Source organism: Artemia sp. Qi Xiang Cuo, chromosome 16 (genome assembly GCF_049724085.1).
Source record: "Artemia sp. Qi Xiang Cuo chromosome 16, ASM4972408v1, whole genome shotgun sequence".
NCBI classification, from domain to species: Eukaryota; Metazoa; Arthropoda; class Branchiopoda; order Anostraca; family Artemiidae; genus Artemia; species Artemia sp. Qi Xiang Cuo.
The window spans coordinates 42134389-42151325 of NC_142809.1; the positions used below are offsets into that span (position 1 = coordinate 42134389).

General features: G+C 35.4%; 1 protein-coding gene across 1 annotated transcript in view; it reads right to left on the minus strand.

Moving 5' to 3' along the window:
- The window catches only part of Cand1 (Cullin-associated and neddylation-dissociated 1), a 170405-nt gene that overhangs the window by 6971 nt on the left and 146497 nt on the right, over positions 1–16937 (minus strand). Inside the window, exons 21-24 of the mRNA XM_089102636.1 lie at positions 13593–13781; positions 8777–8923; positions 5433–5529; positions 1817–1963 (exon numbers count right to left, since the gene is read on the minus strand). Of these exons, the coding sequence (XP_088958762.1) occupies positions 1817–1963; positions 5433–5529; positions 8777–8923; positions 13593–13781 (580 nt within the window). The remainder of the gene's footprint in view (positions 1–1816; positions 1964–5432; positions 5530–8776; positions 8924–13592; positions 13782–16937) is intronic.

Genomic DNA, 16937 nt, shown 5'->3' on the forward strand with positions numbered 1-16937 from the left:
TGATTGAAGAAAAAGATATACTGAGAGCAGGATTTTTTCTAGACTTTCTTGGTCACTGATGATTACTTGATCATTGATGATTTGAAGGAAATGAAACAATTTCAATAGAAAAACATTTGCTTCAAGAATGAAATATACATTAGATTGGAAGTTTCTTACCCCTTGGTGCCAGACAAAAATGAACTGGGTAGATCACGACTGAAAGGTCGCTATTGCTCGGATCTCATAAGAAGTGATTTTAAGTATTTACTCCATTCGGCTTCATTATACACCCAAGTTTAAAAACTGAGAGATAGTATACTTTTGTTGACCCTGGGAAGTTTGTAGAATGATGGTGAGTTTATGGATACTATAACATTAAATTACTAGCATAGTTTTGGCAACTATTAAATTAATCGCGTATGCAATTATATTCAATATACACTGTATCACTAGCAAAGACCCTATTTTCTTGTTTGCTGTTCGTTTACGACACAGCTTTAGTGGCCAAATCAGCCGAGGAACTCCAAACTCTTCTGAATTTAACTGAAGCTTACCTAGAATCGAAGAAGTTGAAGCTGAACGCATCTAAAACAGAGATTGTCATCTTCCAAAGTAGGAAGCCCAATGGACCTCAGGATTATTAATTTACATATAAAGATGAGGCAATAAAAGTGACCCCAAAGTATAAATATCTGGGATTCTTGGTCGCAGCAAACTAGTATTTAAAAATACCCTGTCACTGTAAATGAATCTGAAACTGAAACGTCGATTTGACGCCCTAGGTGCCATGAACGACTCAGGTAAGTGAAGCTAACAACTTCATCAATTTTCTCATTACTTAACCACACCCATTCCCCATATTTATTCTTATTCTAAGTGACTTAGTCTTCTTAATATTAATTTTTAAACCTAATCTTGTACCCTGAACCCTTAAAACCTAAAAAAAATGCATTCAATTTGTTAATTTTTTTTTATCTAGAACACTCAAATAACCTGTGTAATCATATCCTAGGAGAGTTTTGCCATCCCATCTTATTCCGTGTTCATCAATGGCCTTTGCTATGTTCCTTAGGACAAAGTCCATGAAAATAATGCACATAAACGAGGATATAACACAACTCTGCTGAACCCCTGATTCTGGACCAAACCAAAGACCCAGAAGACAAAAAGACCTAATAAACTGAAACGTCAATTTGACACCCTACGCGCCATCAGTGTTTCTTGAGGATCTTTATAGTTTTATCCTTTATATATACAACCATATTTAGCCACGCGGCCTATAAATTATAAATAAATTAACCTCAGTGTTGCCCATTTTCTCAGTTTCACAATGACTAAGTTAGTTTCAAACAAGCATATTTTTGGCAAGTATTGCTTTTACCCTTTAACAAGTTGATAGAAGGATGAAAGATTACAAGATTCCAAAAAGCGTCCCTTTTGGCAATTCAAACGGGGCAAAATTAAAAGCAGGACATGATCAACCAGGGTAAAACGAGTTTAAAAAAAAAGACTTCATGGAAATAGCGATTTCATTGGAAGGAGTAAAAAGTGAGGCTCTCGACACAGTGGGGTAAAGAGAAGTGAGGACAGCTTTGTTTAGCACATGCGACTTGTGGTGGCGGTCAGTGGAAATTAATAGCCTTAGTATTATGTTTTACAAGTAACACTTAACCCATATATCTTAGAGACAGTCATCTTTGGGATGTTGGTTTTTATTGGCTTCATTATCATAAGCTACAGATCCTTCCTTTGTGTAAGGTGCCTCAAATTGTTACCAATGAAAAATACAAGACGAAAGAAAAGGGCCAGGACAAAACTAGGTCCAAAATATTACCTGCATCTGGAACTGATTGCACAGCGGAAACCGCCCTCAGTGCCGATCTCTTCAAGTCATCCTGTTTCTCATACTCCTGTTTCACAGCGTTGGCTTTTACCCTTTGGCTAAGTGTAGAACGAAGTGGCTCAACGAGCTGTTCTAGTCCTGCAAAGAGAAATTATGACCGAGGGGAATCTTTCCCCCAAAAAACAGAGAAGTAAAGCAAAGATTACTTACCGAAGATTTTTCTTCGCAAACAAAAGCATTGAACACTGATCAGCGAGGTATTATTTTGTTCAGATAAAACCGATACTACTATTACTACTACTACTAGCAACTCACCGCAGCACCAAGCCGCCCGAGGCCAACACAGTTACGCACGCTCCTCCTCCATCTCAATTAGCAATACGAATTTTTTTTTTATTCCAATTAGGTTCGAAACAAATTCCAAAAAAATACATTGTATAAACATGTTGCTATATTAAATCAAAGCCATTCGGATGGCGCGGGGAATACCTTATTATTAGAAATCACTTTACGATTTAAAAATGTATTTAAGTACACTTCAGCATGAACTAGGTAAAATCGTATTATTGCATAGCATTAATCCTGGCTTTTTAGAAAGAAATTTATCAAAGCCAAGAATTGTACTTAACCTACATAGATTCTGAGAAGACTATATATCAAAACGTTTCATTGGTACGTTTCCCAATGGAACGCTGTCTACACAAAAATAATCCCTAAAAGGTCATCTTTAAGGTTCTGCGTGACGTTGAACCGGTTCAAAAGGTCAACGAAAAGGCCAAAGCTACGATCACACTGTTGTTGCTCTTCGAATCTGGTAAAAACAAGAAAGGATCTTGACCTCCACCGAATCACAAAGTGTTTTCTTCTAGAGGAAAAGCATTGGACTCTTTCACAATTAGATATATCCCAAAAAGTTCAAAATATTCACCCGCTGCAACTACTGCATCTTAGCCTATATCTGTACAACACTCCTAAGACCCCAATATGAATCTTTATGAAGGTAACTGATGTCTTCTTCTATCCTCAAAAACTCATCTTCCATACCAGAACTAAATCACATTTAGGCCATGGTTGCTGACAGAACTCTCCGGTCAGCGTGCAGTATGGCCTAACAATGTCGAGTCTCCAGTAGGCCTAACGTATGACCTAGCAAAATAAATCAGCATGAGTTAGATGGACGACTCCTGTATTTTTGCGAGCAGCAATTTTAGAGATACAATCAGAAATAACAAAAAATCTTAAAAAGTTTTTATAGCTGCAGGAATTGAAATACCGCAGTGACATCTTTGATGGTGGATTGATTGGTCCCAGCCGTTTCATTTTACGATCTGAGGCTGTAAAAAAACTCGGTTTTAATTTTTCAAAAAAACCATTAGACTCTTTCACAATTAGAAACAGACAAGAGCACAATCTATAAGTAATAACATTTTGGCCATATCTTAGAAGCCTAAAAACCCTTCTTACACAGGCACCTTCTCTATAACTATCGAAAAATCTAAACGTATTTTTCTTTTACATTCTCGCCCCAAGTTCGCGGAACAGAAGACAAAAGGCTTTTTCAATCATCAAAGCAGTAGCGACCTATTTAAATCATTTTCCAACTTAGTTCCTATACCTTTTGAGTTAAAAAAAAGAGTTTTATTAATTTGACGTTATGGGAGAAGTCACTACTTAGGAATAACTACTATGATTAAATCAATAGAATTTAAAATCAAAACAGTAATGACTCCCAAGACATATTCCCGGAAATTGGTTGCAGCTACGGTTACCTTTACCCCCTCCTGGGTAAGTCCCTGATTATCCTGAAAAGAGTTTTCAAGCTGAACCAATTATTGTGATACAAAAAAAAGAGCACAATAAATAAATCAGTGAAATTCTTATTCAAAATAAAAAAATTTGAAATAATTGGTAAAGCTTCGAAAATCCCAAAGTGTTGAATATCAGATGGTAAAATATAAGTTAATAAAAATAGCACTTTCCATTTATTTTCTATCGTTACATACTATTGACAGCAATACCCTATCTGTTAATAATATGCTAACAATATTTTTTGATGTCCTTACAGCATAGCTTCACATGCAATACTACCATAGCTTCGCAAGTCTCCCTAATATATTGGCCAAAAAGTATCAAAATAACGTAATCTCGTAAAATCAAAAGCCAATTTTCAATCTGTCAATCAATTTCAATTTTCCTCTTGAACTGTAAAATTAACAACGAATTTTCTTTCATTAATTTCAGTAAAATTTATAATATGGGAATGTTCTTCGGTTTTAAATCGAGTCTTTTCTTGATTTGTTAATAAGCTTCCAAGGTATCTGAACTGGAAGCGCTGTTGCCAACCTATTGGCGGACGTTACTCCAGAAAGACGAATAAAATGAAGCTAAATAAAATGAAATGTTATTAGTTTGAAAACTATTTATAATTTTTTCAGGGACCAGTCTCCCTCAGCTGCATCTTGTGAGGGGATTTCAGCCCTAAGAGAATCCAAAATTTCAAAGATGTGTCAGAAAATTAATTCTTATTAATGACCGTACGATTTCAGGCAGAGCCGTTCAAAGGTGAGGGCAACGAGGTCAGCAGCCCAGGGCACCGCAGCTGGATGAGGGTGGGGGGAGGGTTGGGGATCATGGCTGGTGAGTTGCCCACTTTGATCGAATTTGTCTCTGCGCTTTTGTTGCTTATAGTTGAGTTTGGGCTAGAATAATTTTTTCCGGGCACCACTGACCCGGGCACCGGGCACCACGGTACGGCTCTGATTTCAGGGTTAACTCACGTGGTTTCCTGGATTGAAATTTAATTCTTAAACTTCGTAAGGATAGGTTATGGAGTTCTATAACCTATAGAAGTTTCTATAAGTTTGAATAAACCTGTTTTGTACACTTGTTTAAATATACCTACATATATGAACTTGTTTTAATAAACATTTTGAACAATCAAGAGCTTCCAAAAATACTTCTATTTTGACTAGTAGCCTAAAATTTAAAGAAATACTTTTGTTTTTATCTTCTGAAAGGTCTATGGGTAGAAACGTTGTCTGGGTATTTAAATAAGAGTGTTTACGTCGTCTATTGATATTCAATCTCCCAGTGATTGTTTGAAAGGTACATCTATATTTCTGAGCTTATCTAATATTATAATTTTCATTTGGTTCAAGATGAACGAAAAACATATTCTTTGAAATACTTATACCCTTGTTCCTTAACAAGTTTTTATTTAAAATAGTGATTTCTTTTAAAGCATCCCCAAAGTCTAAAACAAATCGTGACCGATTAAATTCAGTAGCCTTAATGCTAGCAAACAAAAAAAAATCCCGTCTTTTGGAATGGGGGGATAGAGTTAGCTGATAGCAGGATCAACACTACATCCGCTCCATCCACAGTAGTCTGCTATTGTGTCTTTTTTCATCTGCTACTGTGTCTTTTTTCATCTGCTACTGTGTCCTTTTCACCTAATTTGTCAATGCGCAAGCATCCCCTAAACTTACAAACCTTATCTCGATTTGAGCTTTTTATCAATTCTCAAGTAAATTTGTATCAATTCTAGAATTAAAGTTCTATTTCAAGCAATTTTTTTTACTTAAAAAGGCAGATACAAGTAACTTACTTTGTAGAACAGTATTAGGAGCCAGAAGTGTCAATCTGGAAAGCATTAAATATGTCAGCATTTTGATGTCATAATGGTCTTTCAAGCCACTTTCCACCTGAAATTGCAAAAAGCTAATTAATTTTATTATAGACCACCTTTCGTCTTCCAGGACATTGTGATAAAATTTCCAGTAGCTCTCTTTTTCCTTTTAAGGTTCAAGTCCCTTCGAGAAGAACACAGGATAAGGCTAAAAAAAATTACTTTCACGAACATTATTAAGCCATGACACCATTGCTTTATTGCTCCTGTTTTACGGATCTTACGCAATAGGATTTTTGATTTCACCACATGTCTTCACTTCTTGCGCAAAACACAGCATATAAACTAAAAACACAACTTTTACTAACAGTATTAGACCATCAGAAAATTTAACACAGCATTGTTCCTTTTCTACAGATTTTACATAAAGAGTTTTTTTTTTGTTTATATCATTTTAGTTTTTGCTATCATTTTTTCCCTTCATTTGCAAACCCAAAGGTAAGGCGTAAAAACACAACATTCATGAACATTATTTTGCCATCGTACATTAAACACTACATTTCCTTTATTATATGGATCTTCCACAAAAAGTTAGTTTTCATTGTCATGTCTTCCCTTCCTGTGCAACAGGCAAATCAAGATGTGTTCTATTTACGGCGAAAGGAAAATTCACTCTAAAAGAAAGTATTAGAAATTCAAAAAAATATACAGATGATAGATAAACATATGAATAGATAGAGATGCTGTTATAAGACGTATAACAGCAGACAAAATCAATTCTGAGGTTTTACAAGTCAAATGAAAAAATATTCAGAATTAAACAAGAGAAAATAAAACACATCTAAGCTGGATCAATGGTAAAATCAACATAACTAACTGAGGGAAGAGAAAAAATCATAAATGCTGGTTCAAAGGTATTTCCATTACAAGAAGTAGAGGTAAAATAATTACTTATTTTGCAGGTTTTCACTTAACAGCTGTTGAGGGCGTTCCTTAGATGGATCGCAAACAGAGGACGGACATTAAGGTAAATTAGGGTTAATTTTTTTCAATATTCAACTGAGGGATCAAACCTACAAGATACCATGACTGATTATTATTACAAACGGATTTACGAAACTTAGTAAGGGTTCAGGCCGCAAAAGTACATTCCCGCCTCCCCCCCCCCCCAAAACAAAAAATTAGCCCCAGTGGCCACTAGACTATTGGTTCCCCTAGGACGTGATGTTTTAAGATAAGATATGCATATCTTTTTCTCCCTTTGCAAAAGAGACTTTCCTAGTCGAATCAAGGTGCCCTTTCCACCCCAAGACCCCCACCCACCAGCTTTACACCGGCTTGGGAAGGCAGCTCTCGTTCCTCAAAAGAGAGAGACCATAGGACTACCACTCACCAGCTATCAGTGGCACTTGACCCTCAAAACAGGTAGAATCAAGAGGATCTCTTTCTCCCACCTCAGGTGGCCCCTTAAAGGACTTTTTTTGTGTCGTTGGGGGCACTTCATATGTCCGGGATTTTTGAACCCCCATCCCCTGGGCTCGATTTTGGCAGCCATTACTGGCTTTAATCATTCTAGTCTTATATGGCCAGTGGCTGGATGGTGACTTAAATTAGCAGTAGTAGGCCCCTAATTTTGCTTTCTGCTCTCACGGGCATCACAAGAAGGTTATTACAATTACCCTCTACAAGACAGTAGAGTCTGAAGCATAGATATGGCAGCTATTTTGGCAGCCAAAATGCCAAATTTAGCCATTTTGGCTAAAAGCTTGATCTAAGAAACCTGGACAAACTTGAAGAAACAACCAACGCTCAAAATTGGATTTCTGTTTTTTTCTTGGATTTCTGTTTAACACAAATTGAATAGGTGTTCAAGGAGAATATTGAACGCACCAATATTCCTTAGAAAAGTGTAAATCCAGATAGAGAGAAAGAAAACAGAGATAGATCTCAAGATCAAAGATTTACATTACAAAATCAAGGTTAGATTATACAAAATACAGTTTAGTTTATCAGTGTTAAGGGTTCGACAGACGTAGCACTTTTTCAACCTAAAAACCACTCTATTTTAGACTCACGCACATCATATAAATTACGGTCCTTTCAGGTATTTTTACGCTTACTTATTCAGGCTAAGTTAATGAGTTCGACTCAGCAAAACTGAATGTTTGCGATACTGGTTTTACCAAGGTTTGCGAGTTTACCAAATTACCGAGTTTACCGAGTTTACCAGTTTACAAGGTTACCAAGGTGGTTTTACCAATATTGGTAAACTAGTTGCGCTTACTTTATCTCAGCTAGTGTACTCAAGAATGACTTGGTAGCGTAAATTATTTTGTTTGATGCCCTTAAAGTTTAAATATTTGCCAGTAAACAATTATACAAAATATTTGCCAGTAAACAATTATACAAAATATTTGCCAGTAAACAATTATACAAAATTTGAAAGTGAAAGCTCTTACACGCATACATTACAAAACAATAGAAGATAAGGACACGTCTTGGCTCAGTCTCCAACCTCTTGGAAAAAAGCTGGTTAGAAAATAGTAATTTGTAATTCACAAAACGTAGGGTGGGGAGAGGGAGGAGGACTCTTCTGATTTCTTAAATTAAGATACAAAAAAAATATTCAAAATCTAAAGGGGAACGGGGGGGGGGGTGTACTATTTTTGTTTTGTTAGTGGAAAGACAAAAAAATTATTCCTTTCAAAATTTTGAAAAATAGTAAAAGCAGCACCTTGCTCCCCTCTCAATTTGTCCTCCCCCTGCTTGCGTAAACAAGCGCTACAAGCAACGCCACTTATGTTGAAATCAAATATCCCGTGTTTCCACAAAGATATTACAAACGTTATCTGATCACGGATAGAGACGTTAGTCATCTATAGATTAATTTACTGTAGCCGTCTAGATATAATGATTTATGACTTGTTTTATCGGTTATCTCCTTGGAATGCCAGAAGTGTGTGGTAGGAATTACTATGATTATTTTTGCATTTCTATTGAATTGAATAACCAAAGAATACCTTAGTATCCTAAGGTTTTGTACCCCTGTTATCTGGCGCGTTTGTGTGAATACAAGTATGATCCATGGGACAGAATATTTGAAATAGAAAATTCATTAACTGTTCATTGACAAAAACTGACAAAAAAAAAAAAAAATTACAGGATCTTGCTGAACAAAAAATAAAATCGTGACATTCGTTAGGGGTAGTGACGTAATTTTCCTCCACTCTCTAGCCCTAATCTATCCACGGCACATTGTTTTTCTTAATTTTTCATAGGACTCTTCGTTACAAAAAGAACAAAAAGTAAAGGGCCTTACTTACATGATTTAAGAATTCGTAAATATCCAATTTATCCAAACAATTGTCCAACATTGTGTACATACATTCAAACGCGTATTTTCTCATATCAAGTCCATCATCAACTGTGTGCTTGAACGGCCCCATTTCAACTTCTCGTATTAGCTCTTTCTGAAACATAACAATCAAATCAAATAAAAGAGGCTCAATGCCAAAAATTAACTATTATTACTTCGAAACACAATGGAAAAGGTAAACAATAATTTTGTCTTCACAGAGCTGGAAACCATATGCACAGAAATTTTCTTGACTTTGGGGGATGAGGTAAGCGGACGGGAAGGAACAAAAAATTCTTAAGACACGAACAAAAAAAGTTTTATGTTAATGACACGAAATATTTTGAAACATTTGGGAAGGGGACTCCAAACTGTCCCTCTCCTCCCTTATATGTACCTAGACCTGTCTATAACTGTTTTTTTTTGGGGGAGGGGGGGGGGGGGGTACACGCTTTATTTCAAAACAGTACTTAACTTTTGAAAATTGGTACGGTCTCGCTAGATATGTTGATAAATTTGGCCTAAATATACATAATTTTATTTATTTTTTTTAATGAATCCTGCGCAGTGAAAATCTTTATACTGATGGAGAGTGACGTGAAATTGCAGCACCCTTTTTAACCTAAATATGCGAGGATCTTCGGGAACTTTGTGGGCGGGTGTAAAAAGGGAGGCTTTGAATAGATTGGGGTGGAGGAGGAGCAGGCGTAGCTGTGTTGGCCTCAGGCGGCTTGGTACTGCGGTGAGTTGTTAGTAGTAGTAGTTATGCAGTCTTTGCAAGTAAATAGAATTTTAAACCTTTCCGATATAAAAAAAAGCAAAAAAAAAACTGAAAATATTTTGAACGATTTTTTTTCTCTAGTGAAACCTTTCTGAGTCTAAATGAGCTAAATAAAAAATATTCGAAGATCTTTAAAACAGCATCTTCATGTCTGCATCTCTGAAGCGAACAAATCACCAATACACATATAAATAAATATATCCCTGGCTCCTTAATGACCCCCGTCCCACCTAATAATTGACCACTGACATGGAAATAGACAAGGCCAGGCATGTAAGTTAAGGAACTCTGCCAGATCCCTCCCCTCCTCGATGGACCCAAATTTTTCAATTTTTTGGGCTTTTACCTATTACATATATTTCACAAAATTTGCCTCTTATTTGCTCTAAATAATAATTGTGTCCCCCTAAATTTCCACCTTTCACACCAAAAAATTCTTGTGCTCATATCTGATCAAACACATTCACAAGGGGCCATTAATCCCTCGTTAAAGCTAGAAAAGATCTCAATTTTCTATGTTTTTTCTTCTTCATATAATTAGCAATTTTTCTTCTTCTTTTTTTTATTCAACCTATTTCCAAACGTGAGCCCCCCAAATTGATTTCTAAATACGTGCCTAAGACACAAAACAGCTAAAATACATATTTGATAATAAGAGTATTGACAAAACCTGATGCAACAATATGGTTTCAAGTACTGGTTCGTGGGTAAAATATGATTTTTATCTTCACCTGGTCCATGATCTGAGACCAAAGAGCCTCCAGATTTCGACATTTTGTGTATCCCGTGCAAACCGGTAGATCCACAACCAAGCAACCCCTATCCTCTTTTACCAGATAATTTACAATACTTTCCATGCTCAGAAATTGTATTAACACCACCCTCCCATCCACGAAACAAATCCCTATAGGCTATACATTCCTCGAATAAATGTAACTGATATTCCATGGCCCTTTATTTCTTTTATTTCTTTTACGGCTTCTCACTACATGTTCAAATGATTCTGGTAACACTGGCAGTGACTCTAGTAATAAATGTAACTGATATTCTACAGCTCATTAATTTTTATCTTATTTTTACGGTTTCTCACTATATAATCAAGTGATTCTAGTAACACCACCAGTCACTCTAGTAATACAGGTAACTGATATTCTATAGCCCATTAATTTTTATCCTATTTTTATGGTTTCTCACTACATAACAAGTGATTCTAGTAACACCGCCAGTGATTCTAGTAATAAGATAACTGATATTCTATAGCTCATTAATTTTTGTCTTATTTTTACGGTTTCGCAATATATAATCAAGTGATTCTAATAACACCACCAGTGACTCTAGTAATAAAGGTAACTGATATTCTATAGCCCATTAATTTTTATCCTATTTTATGGTTTCTCACTACATAACAAGTGAATCTAGTAACACCGCCAGTGATTCCAGTAAAAAGATAACTGATATTCTATAGCCCATTAATTTTTATCTTATTTTTACGGTTTCTCACTACATAATCAAGTGATTCTAGTAACACCACCAGTGACTCTAGTAATAAAGGTAACCGATATTCTATAGCCCATTAATTTTTCTTATTTTTACGGTTTCTCGCTACACAATCAAGTGATTCTAGTAACACCGCCAGTGATTCTAGTAACACCGCCAGTGACTCTAGTAATAAACGTAACTGATATTCTATAGCAGATTAATTTTTATCCTATTTTTTTCGTTTCTCACTACATGATCAAGTGATTTTAGGAACAAAGCCAGTGATTCTAGTAATAAAGATAACTGATATTCTATAGCCCATTAATTTTTATCTTATTTTTACGGTTTCTCACTACATAATCAAGTGATTCTAGTAACACCACCCGTGACTCTAGTAATAAAGGTAACTGATATTTTATAGCACATTAATTTTTATCTTATTTTTACGGTTTCTCACTACACAATCAAGTGATTCTAGTAACACCACCAGTGACTCTAGTAATAAAAGTAACTGATATGCTATAGCCCATTAATTGTTATCTTATTTTTACGGTTTCTCACTACATAATCAAGTGATGCTAGTAACACCACCAGTGACTCAAGAAAAAGGTAACTGATATTCTATAGCCCATTAATTTTTATCCTATTTTTATGGTTCCTCAGTACATAATCAAGTGATTCTAGTAACACCACCAGTGACTCTAGTAATAAAGGTAACTGATATTCTATAGCCCATTAATTCATATCTTATTTTTACGGTTTCTCACTACATAATCAAGTGATTCTAGTAACACCACCAGTGACTCTAGTAATAAAGGTAACTGATATTCTATAGCCCATTAATTTTTATCCTATTTTTATGGTTTCTTACTACATAATCAAGTGATTCTAGTAACACCGCCAGTGATTCTAATAACAAAGATAACTGATATTCTATAGCCCATTAATTTTTATCCTATTTTTACGGTTTCTCACTACATAATCAAGTGATTCTAGTAACACCACCAGTGACTCTAGTAATAAAGGTAACTGATATTCTATAGCCCATTAACTTTTATCCTATTTTTATGGTTTCTCACTACATAATCAAGTAATTCTGGTAACACCACCAGTGATTCTAGTAATAAAGATAACTGATATTCAATAACACATTAATTTTTTTCTTATTTTTACGGTTTCTCACTACATAATCAAGTGATTCTAGTAAGACCACCAGTGACTCTAGTAATAAAGGTAACTGATATTCTATAGCCCATTAAATTTTATCTTATTTTTACGGTTTCTCACTACATAATCAAGTGATTCTAGTAAGAACACCAGTGACTCTAGTAATAAAGCTAACTGATATGCTATAGCCCATTAAAATTTATTCTATTTTTATGGTTTCTCACTACATAATCAAATGATTCTAGTAACACCGCCAGTGATTCTAGTAATAAAGATAACTGATATTCTATAGCCCATTAATTTTTATCTTATTTTTACGGTTTCTCACTACATAATCAAGTGATTCTAATAACACCACCAATGACTCTAGTAATAAAGGTAACTGATATTCTATAGCCCATTAATTTTTATCCTATTTTTATGGTATCTCACTACATAATCAAGTGATTCTAGTAACACCGCCAGGGATTCTAGTAATAAAGATAACTGATATGCTATAGCCCATTAATTTTATCTTATTTTTACGGTTTCTCACTACATAATCAAGTGATTCTAGTAACACCACCAGTGACTCTAGTTATAAAGGTAACTGATATTCTATAGCCCATTAATTTTTATCCTATTTTTATGGTTTCTCACTGCATAATCAAGTGATTCTAGTAACACCGCCAGTGATTCTAGTAATAAAGATAACTGATATTCTATAGCCCCTTATCTTTGTTTTGACATGATTTTGAAGAAAGTAAATTTTAGCCAGGGGAGCAAACTGGGGTCTGGGTGGAGGGGGTGGGGCAAATTGGGTCTGGTGGGCAGTTGCGTCCCCCTACCCTATAAAAAATTAAACCCCTGCTTTTTGTGCTTAGCTCCATGATTTCAATAGATTTGACGTGTAATTACCTTTGTATAACATTCAAACTCTTTGGCAGTTACAAAGGCCATTACAAGGAGCATTGAGTCAATCGGATTCGTGTGCAGGAAAACGCAGCTGGTAAGTTGTTAAGTAGAAAATTTCAGACGAATCAAGTTCAATTCATTAATATGCGTTGATACTTCATATTATTTAGCCGATCGGCAAAATGTTTTACGTGTGGATATAATCCATGTGGTATATATATATATATATATATATATATATATATATATATATATATATATATATATATATATATATATATATATATATATATATATATATATATATATATATATATATATATATATATATATATATATAAAACTGACACGAAATACTTTGAACAAATATTCAGCAACAACAACAAAAAAGAGATCTAGGTTACAGGACTAATACAAAAAAGTTAGTACAACAAATAAAACAATAAAATTGTGGCATTCTTACCCTCACGTTGGTTTCACGATAAATATGCGGTAATAAAGAGTCCAAGAGATCCCTAATTAAAGATGGCTTCTGATGAGCAGTAGATAAGAACAATATTAAAGCAACCATTCTTACGTTCAGATCTGGATCATCCAAAGTAGACAAAAAGTCACCAATACATTGTCGCAGTAAGCTGTCAATTGGTTGGGGCTGAAAAAAAAGGGCGTTTCAAGACACAGATGAATATATAATTCTATTGTCATCATTAATTAGTTTTGATCGTCTTTGCAAATATAAATATTCTTTCATATAAGTTATCTACTTTTGAAACATTAAATGTTATGGTTTGTATCTGCGCAAATACTGTATATGCACACGGCGCCTCCCTCCCCTCTGAAATTGACCTGAAGGGTCTCCACAGAAAAATTTACAATATTGGTCAAATTGCATTTTCTTTTCCAAATTCCCCCCCCCCCCTCGAACAACTATTTTGATCAGATAGACATTTAGCTAGAATTGCTTGGAACAAAAGAGCAGATATTTGATTTTTATGAATTTACAAAAAGGCGAAAATAAATTTTTATACGAGAACAGCATTTTTGACGATTTGATGAAAATGAAAAAATCTTTGAAGATCAATACAGTTAATTGAATGCCGACGCCTTATTTTTGCATATACAACACATTATTAAATGGCATTAGATGGATATTTAAATGGAGATGCTTGTGCATCTTCTATTCCGAATTTTTTCAGTCTGCGTCTAAACAATACAAACAAATCTCATTGTTTTACAACAAACGCACCTTTTTCCTTTATCAGTGCCCCCATAACTTGGCTTTCCCGCTATATGAGGTGCACACACACTGCCGTGTGCAGATTCACTTGGCCAGAAAGATGCTTATATTCCGTTTTGTTTTGTGCGTTTACATTTAAGGTCGTGATTGTGCAGAACGGACAGAAATTTAGCACATTTTTTATTTTTAAACCACCTTTTTCACATTTCATATTTTCCTCAAATCGTATTCAGTAGACTACCACAATTTTTTTGATAGTGTACCTTACTTGTATCTTAAAAATTGACAGTTCTCCGCGTCAGAGTGGGTACACTTACAACGACTAGCATTATTTCTAGAAATACAACATTTAGAGTTAGAAAGGTTTATTTAATCAGCAAGTCTTGACAATTTTAGCAATTCGATGTTTCGTACTGCCCGAGGGGGGTGCTGAGTTCCCATGGTCTGGTGTACATCTCGGAAGGTCAGGTGAGCCACACAGTCCCGCCAAACTTGGCTCAGTCCCAAAAACGCTTGGCAAACATCCTAAAATGCTTGGCACAGTTCCGCCACTCTTGGCCCACGCTACCTGGTGTACAGGATTTCTGAGTGATTGAACCCTCGGTGTTGCCAATAAATTCTAAGTTTTAAAGTAGCATGGTTTTCTCATGACGTTATAGACGTTACGAAACTTCCTTGCGTTCAGTTCTACACAATAACGGTAAAACTAAATTTAGATGACACAACATTAAAGGTACGGCCTTCTTCAAAGTATCCTAAGCAGACGTTTCATTAGCGCAATTTCATTTCAAACGAAAAAATTTCATCAATTTCCAATTACCTTTAAGGTTACAAATAAAGAAAAAACGTTTATAGGTCACATTTTTACGAAGGTGAACTTTTTTTCGTAATAAAGGTACATGGTAGGTTAAATCGACAGTTTCGACACTATTGAGAAAATCCGGTAACTTATCCAAACAAAATATTTCAGTATTAAAGAGTATGCGGAGAAAGTTACACAACTTACACAGGTAATGTACATCTTTGCAAAACACTATTGAATTCTTTTCTAGCTAGTGTAAACAAAAGCACTCTTATTATCAAAGAATCATATACTTAGGCTGCGGGGGGCGGGGGGAAGCTGTAAATTAATATCCATTCCCTCCGAATTTCTTGGGTTTTACATTTTTAGGTATTTTTCGTAAAAGGGCTTTTTTACTTTTCTGCCACAATAATGGTACAACATCCAAACTCCTCCAACTTATTTAGACACTGTACCCCTTTTTACCCACAATACATTTTAGGTATCCCTTTCCAGTTACCGGTACTAAGTAAACCCAATATGAAGGGCATGTTCTTCAGTTTCTGAAAATGATTAATTTCCACAGTTGATCATTATCCACTAGTCGTACTTGAAGGCGCATACCAACTTCATAGGTGGTAATGGAGACGGACTATGCTCGGGATGAAAAGTTTTTAGTGTCTTCGACCAACAGACTACCAAAAATAACTTGAAAGGCTACCAAATGAAATCCACATTATTCAAATACACACTGTACTACAAAATCTTTTTAATTTAAATTCCTGAACGAAACAATGCTTATGAAAAGTTTTAAAGCCTAAATTTCCTCTCTTGTAAAATTATAAATATATCAGATACCTCCTCTTGCTTTAGGCATAACGACACATGACGTTAGAGAATAAACGGACTTCTGACGAGACATTGACAAGAACTTAAACAGGGACGAGGTGTACTATCCACTATAGAGCCCCATCGATGTGCTGCATGAAGGCCCCGTGAATTACTGCGGCAACCGTCAACTACGGGTCACAGTTGCGGAGCAAAACCTGCAACTACGTTTTGCAGGAAAAAGCTTTTAGTTTTCTGTTTTTGAGTTGTTTTTTTTTTTTTTAGCAATTAGAGGACTACAGAAATAAGTTTTATGCACAAAAAGCATCAATAAAATGGATAAACCGAGAACTGCTTTTTAGGAATCAGCAAAGTTCTGGTATTGATTATATATGTAACGTCCCCGGAAGACTACTTAGGGTTACGAAACATCCTTAAAACTGTTGGTTCATGTATGGGAAGATTACCCCTACAAAAAAACTAAACAAGTCTTTATAAGTGCATATGGCACCAGCCTCTAGAAAAAAGTACTCTGTAAGCTATCTGATTGAACTCGAATCTCCTAAAGCACGACCATAGCCCTAGCTGATAATCATTACCACAGGTGGTTTCGATCAGATAAGTTTACCTGATATATACCAATGGCAAGAATATAGCCCTTCCCTTATCGAGGTCACATATAGCACCATTCCCCAAAGCTAAAACTATAGCTATGGGAAATTTATGGATCAATTTCATCAGTCCACTGATGTCCACATCAGTCCACAAATAGGTGGATGACAAGATATTCAGATACTCTTATTCCTTGCAGGGTTAAATCTAGTCGAGACCCTAGAAAGTCATAGCCCTGATCCTAGCTCTTACTTACCAGCTAATTTAGACGGGATTCAACTGCAAATGCTCGTAGGAGCTGATGACAAAAATTCAAGGATCGAGCCTGGGTTTCGAAAATACCTCTTTAA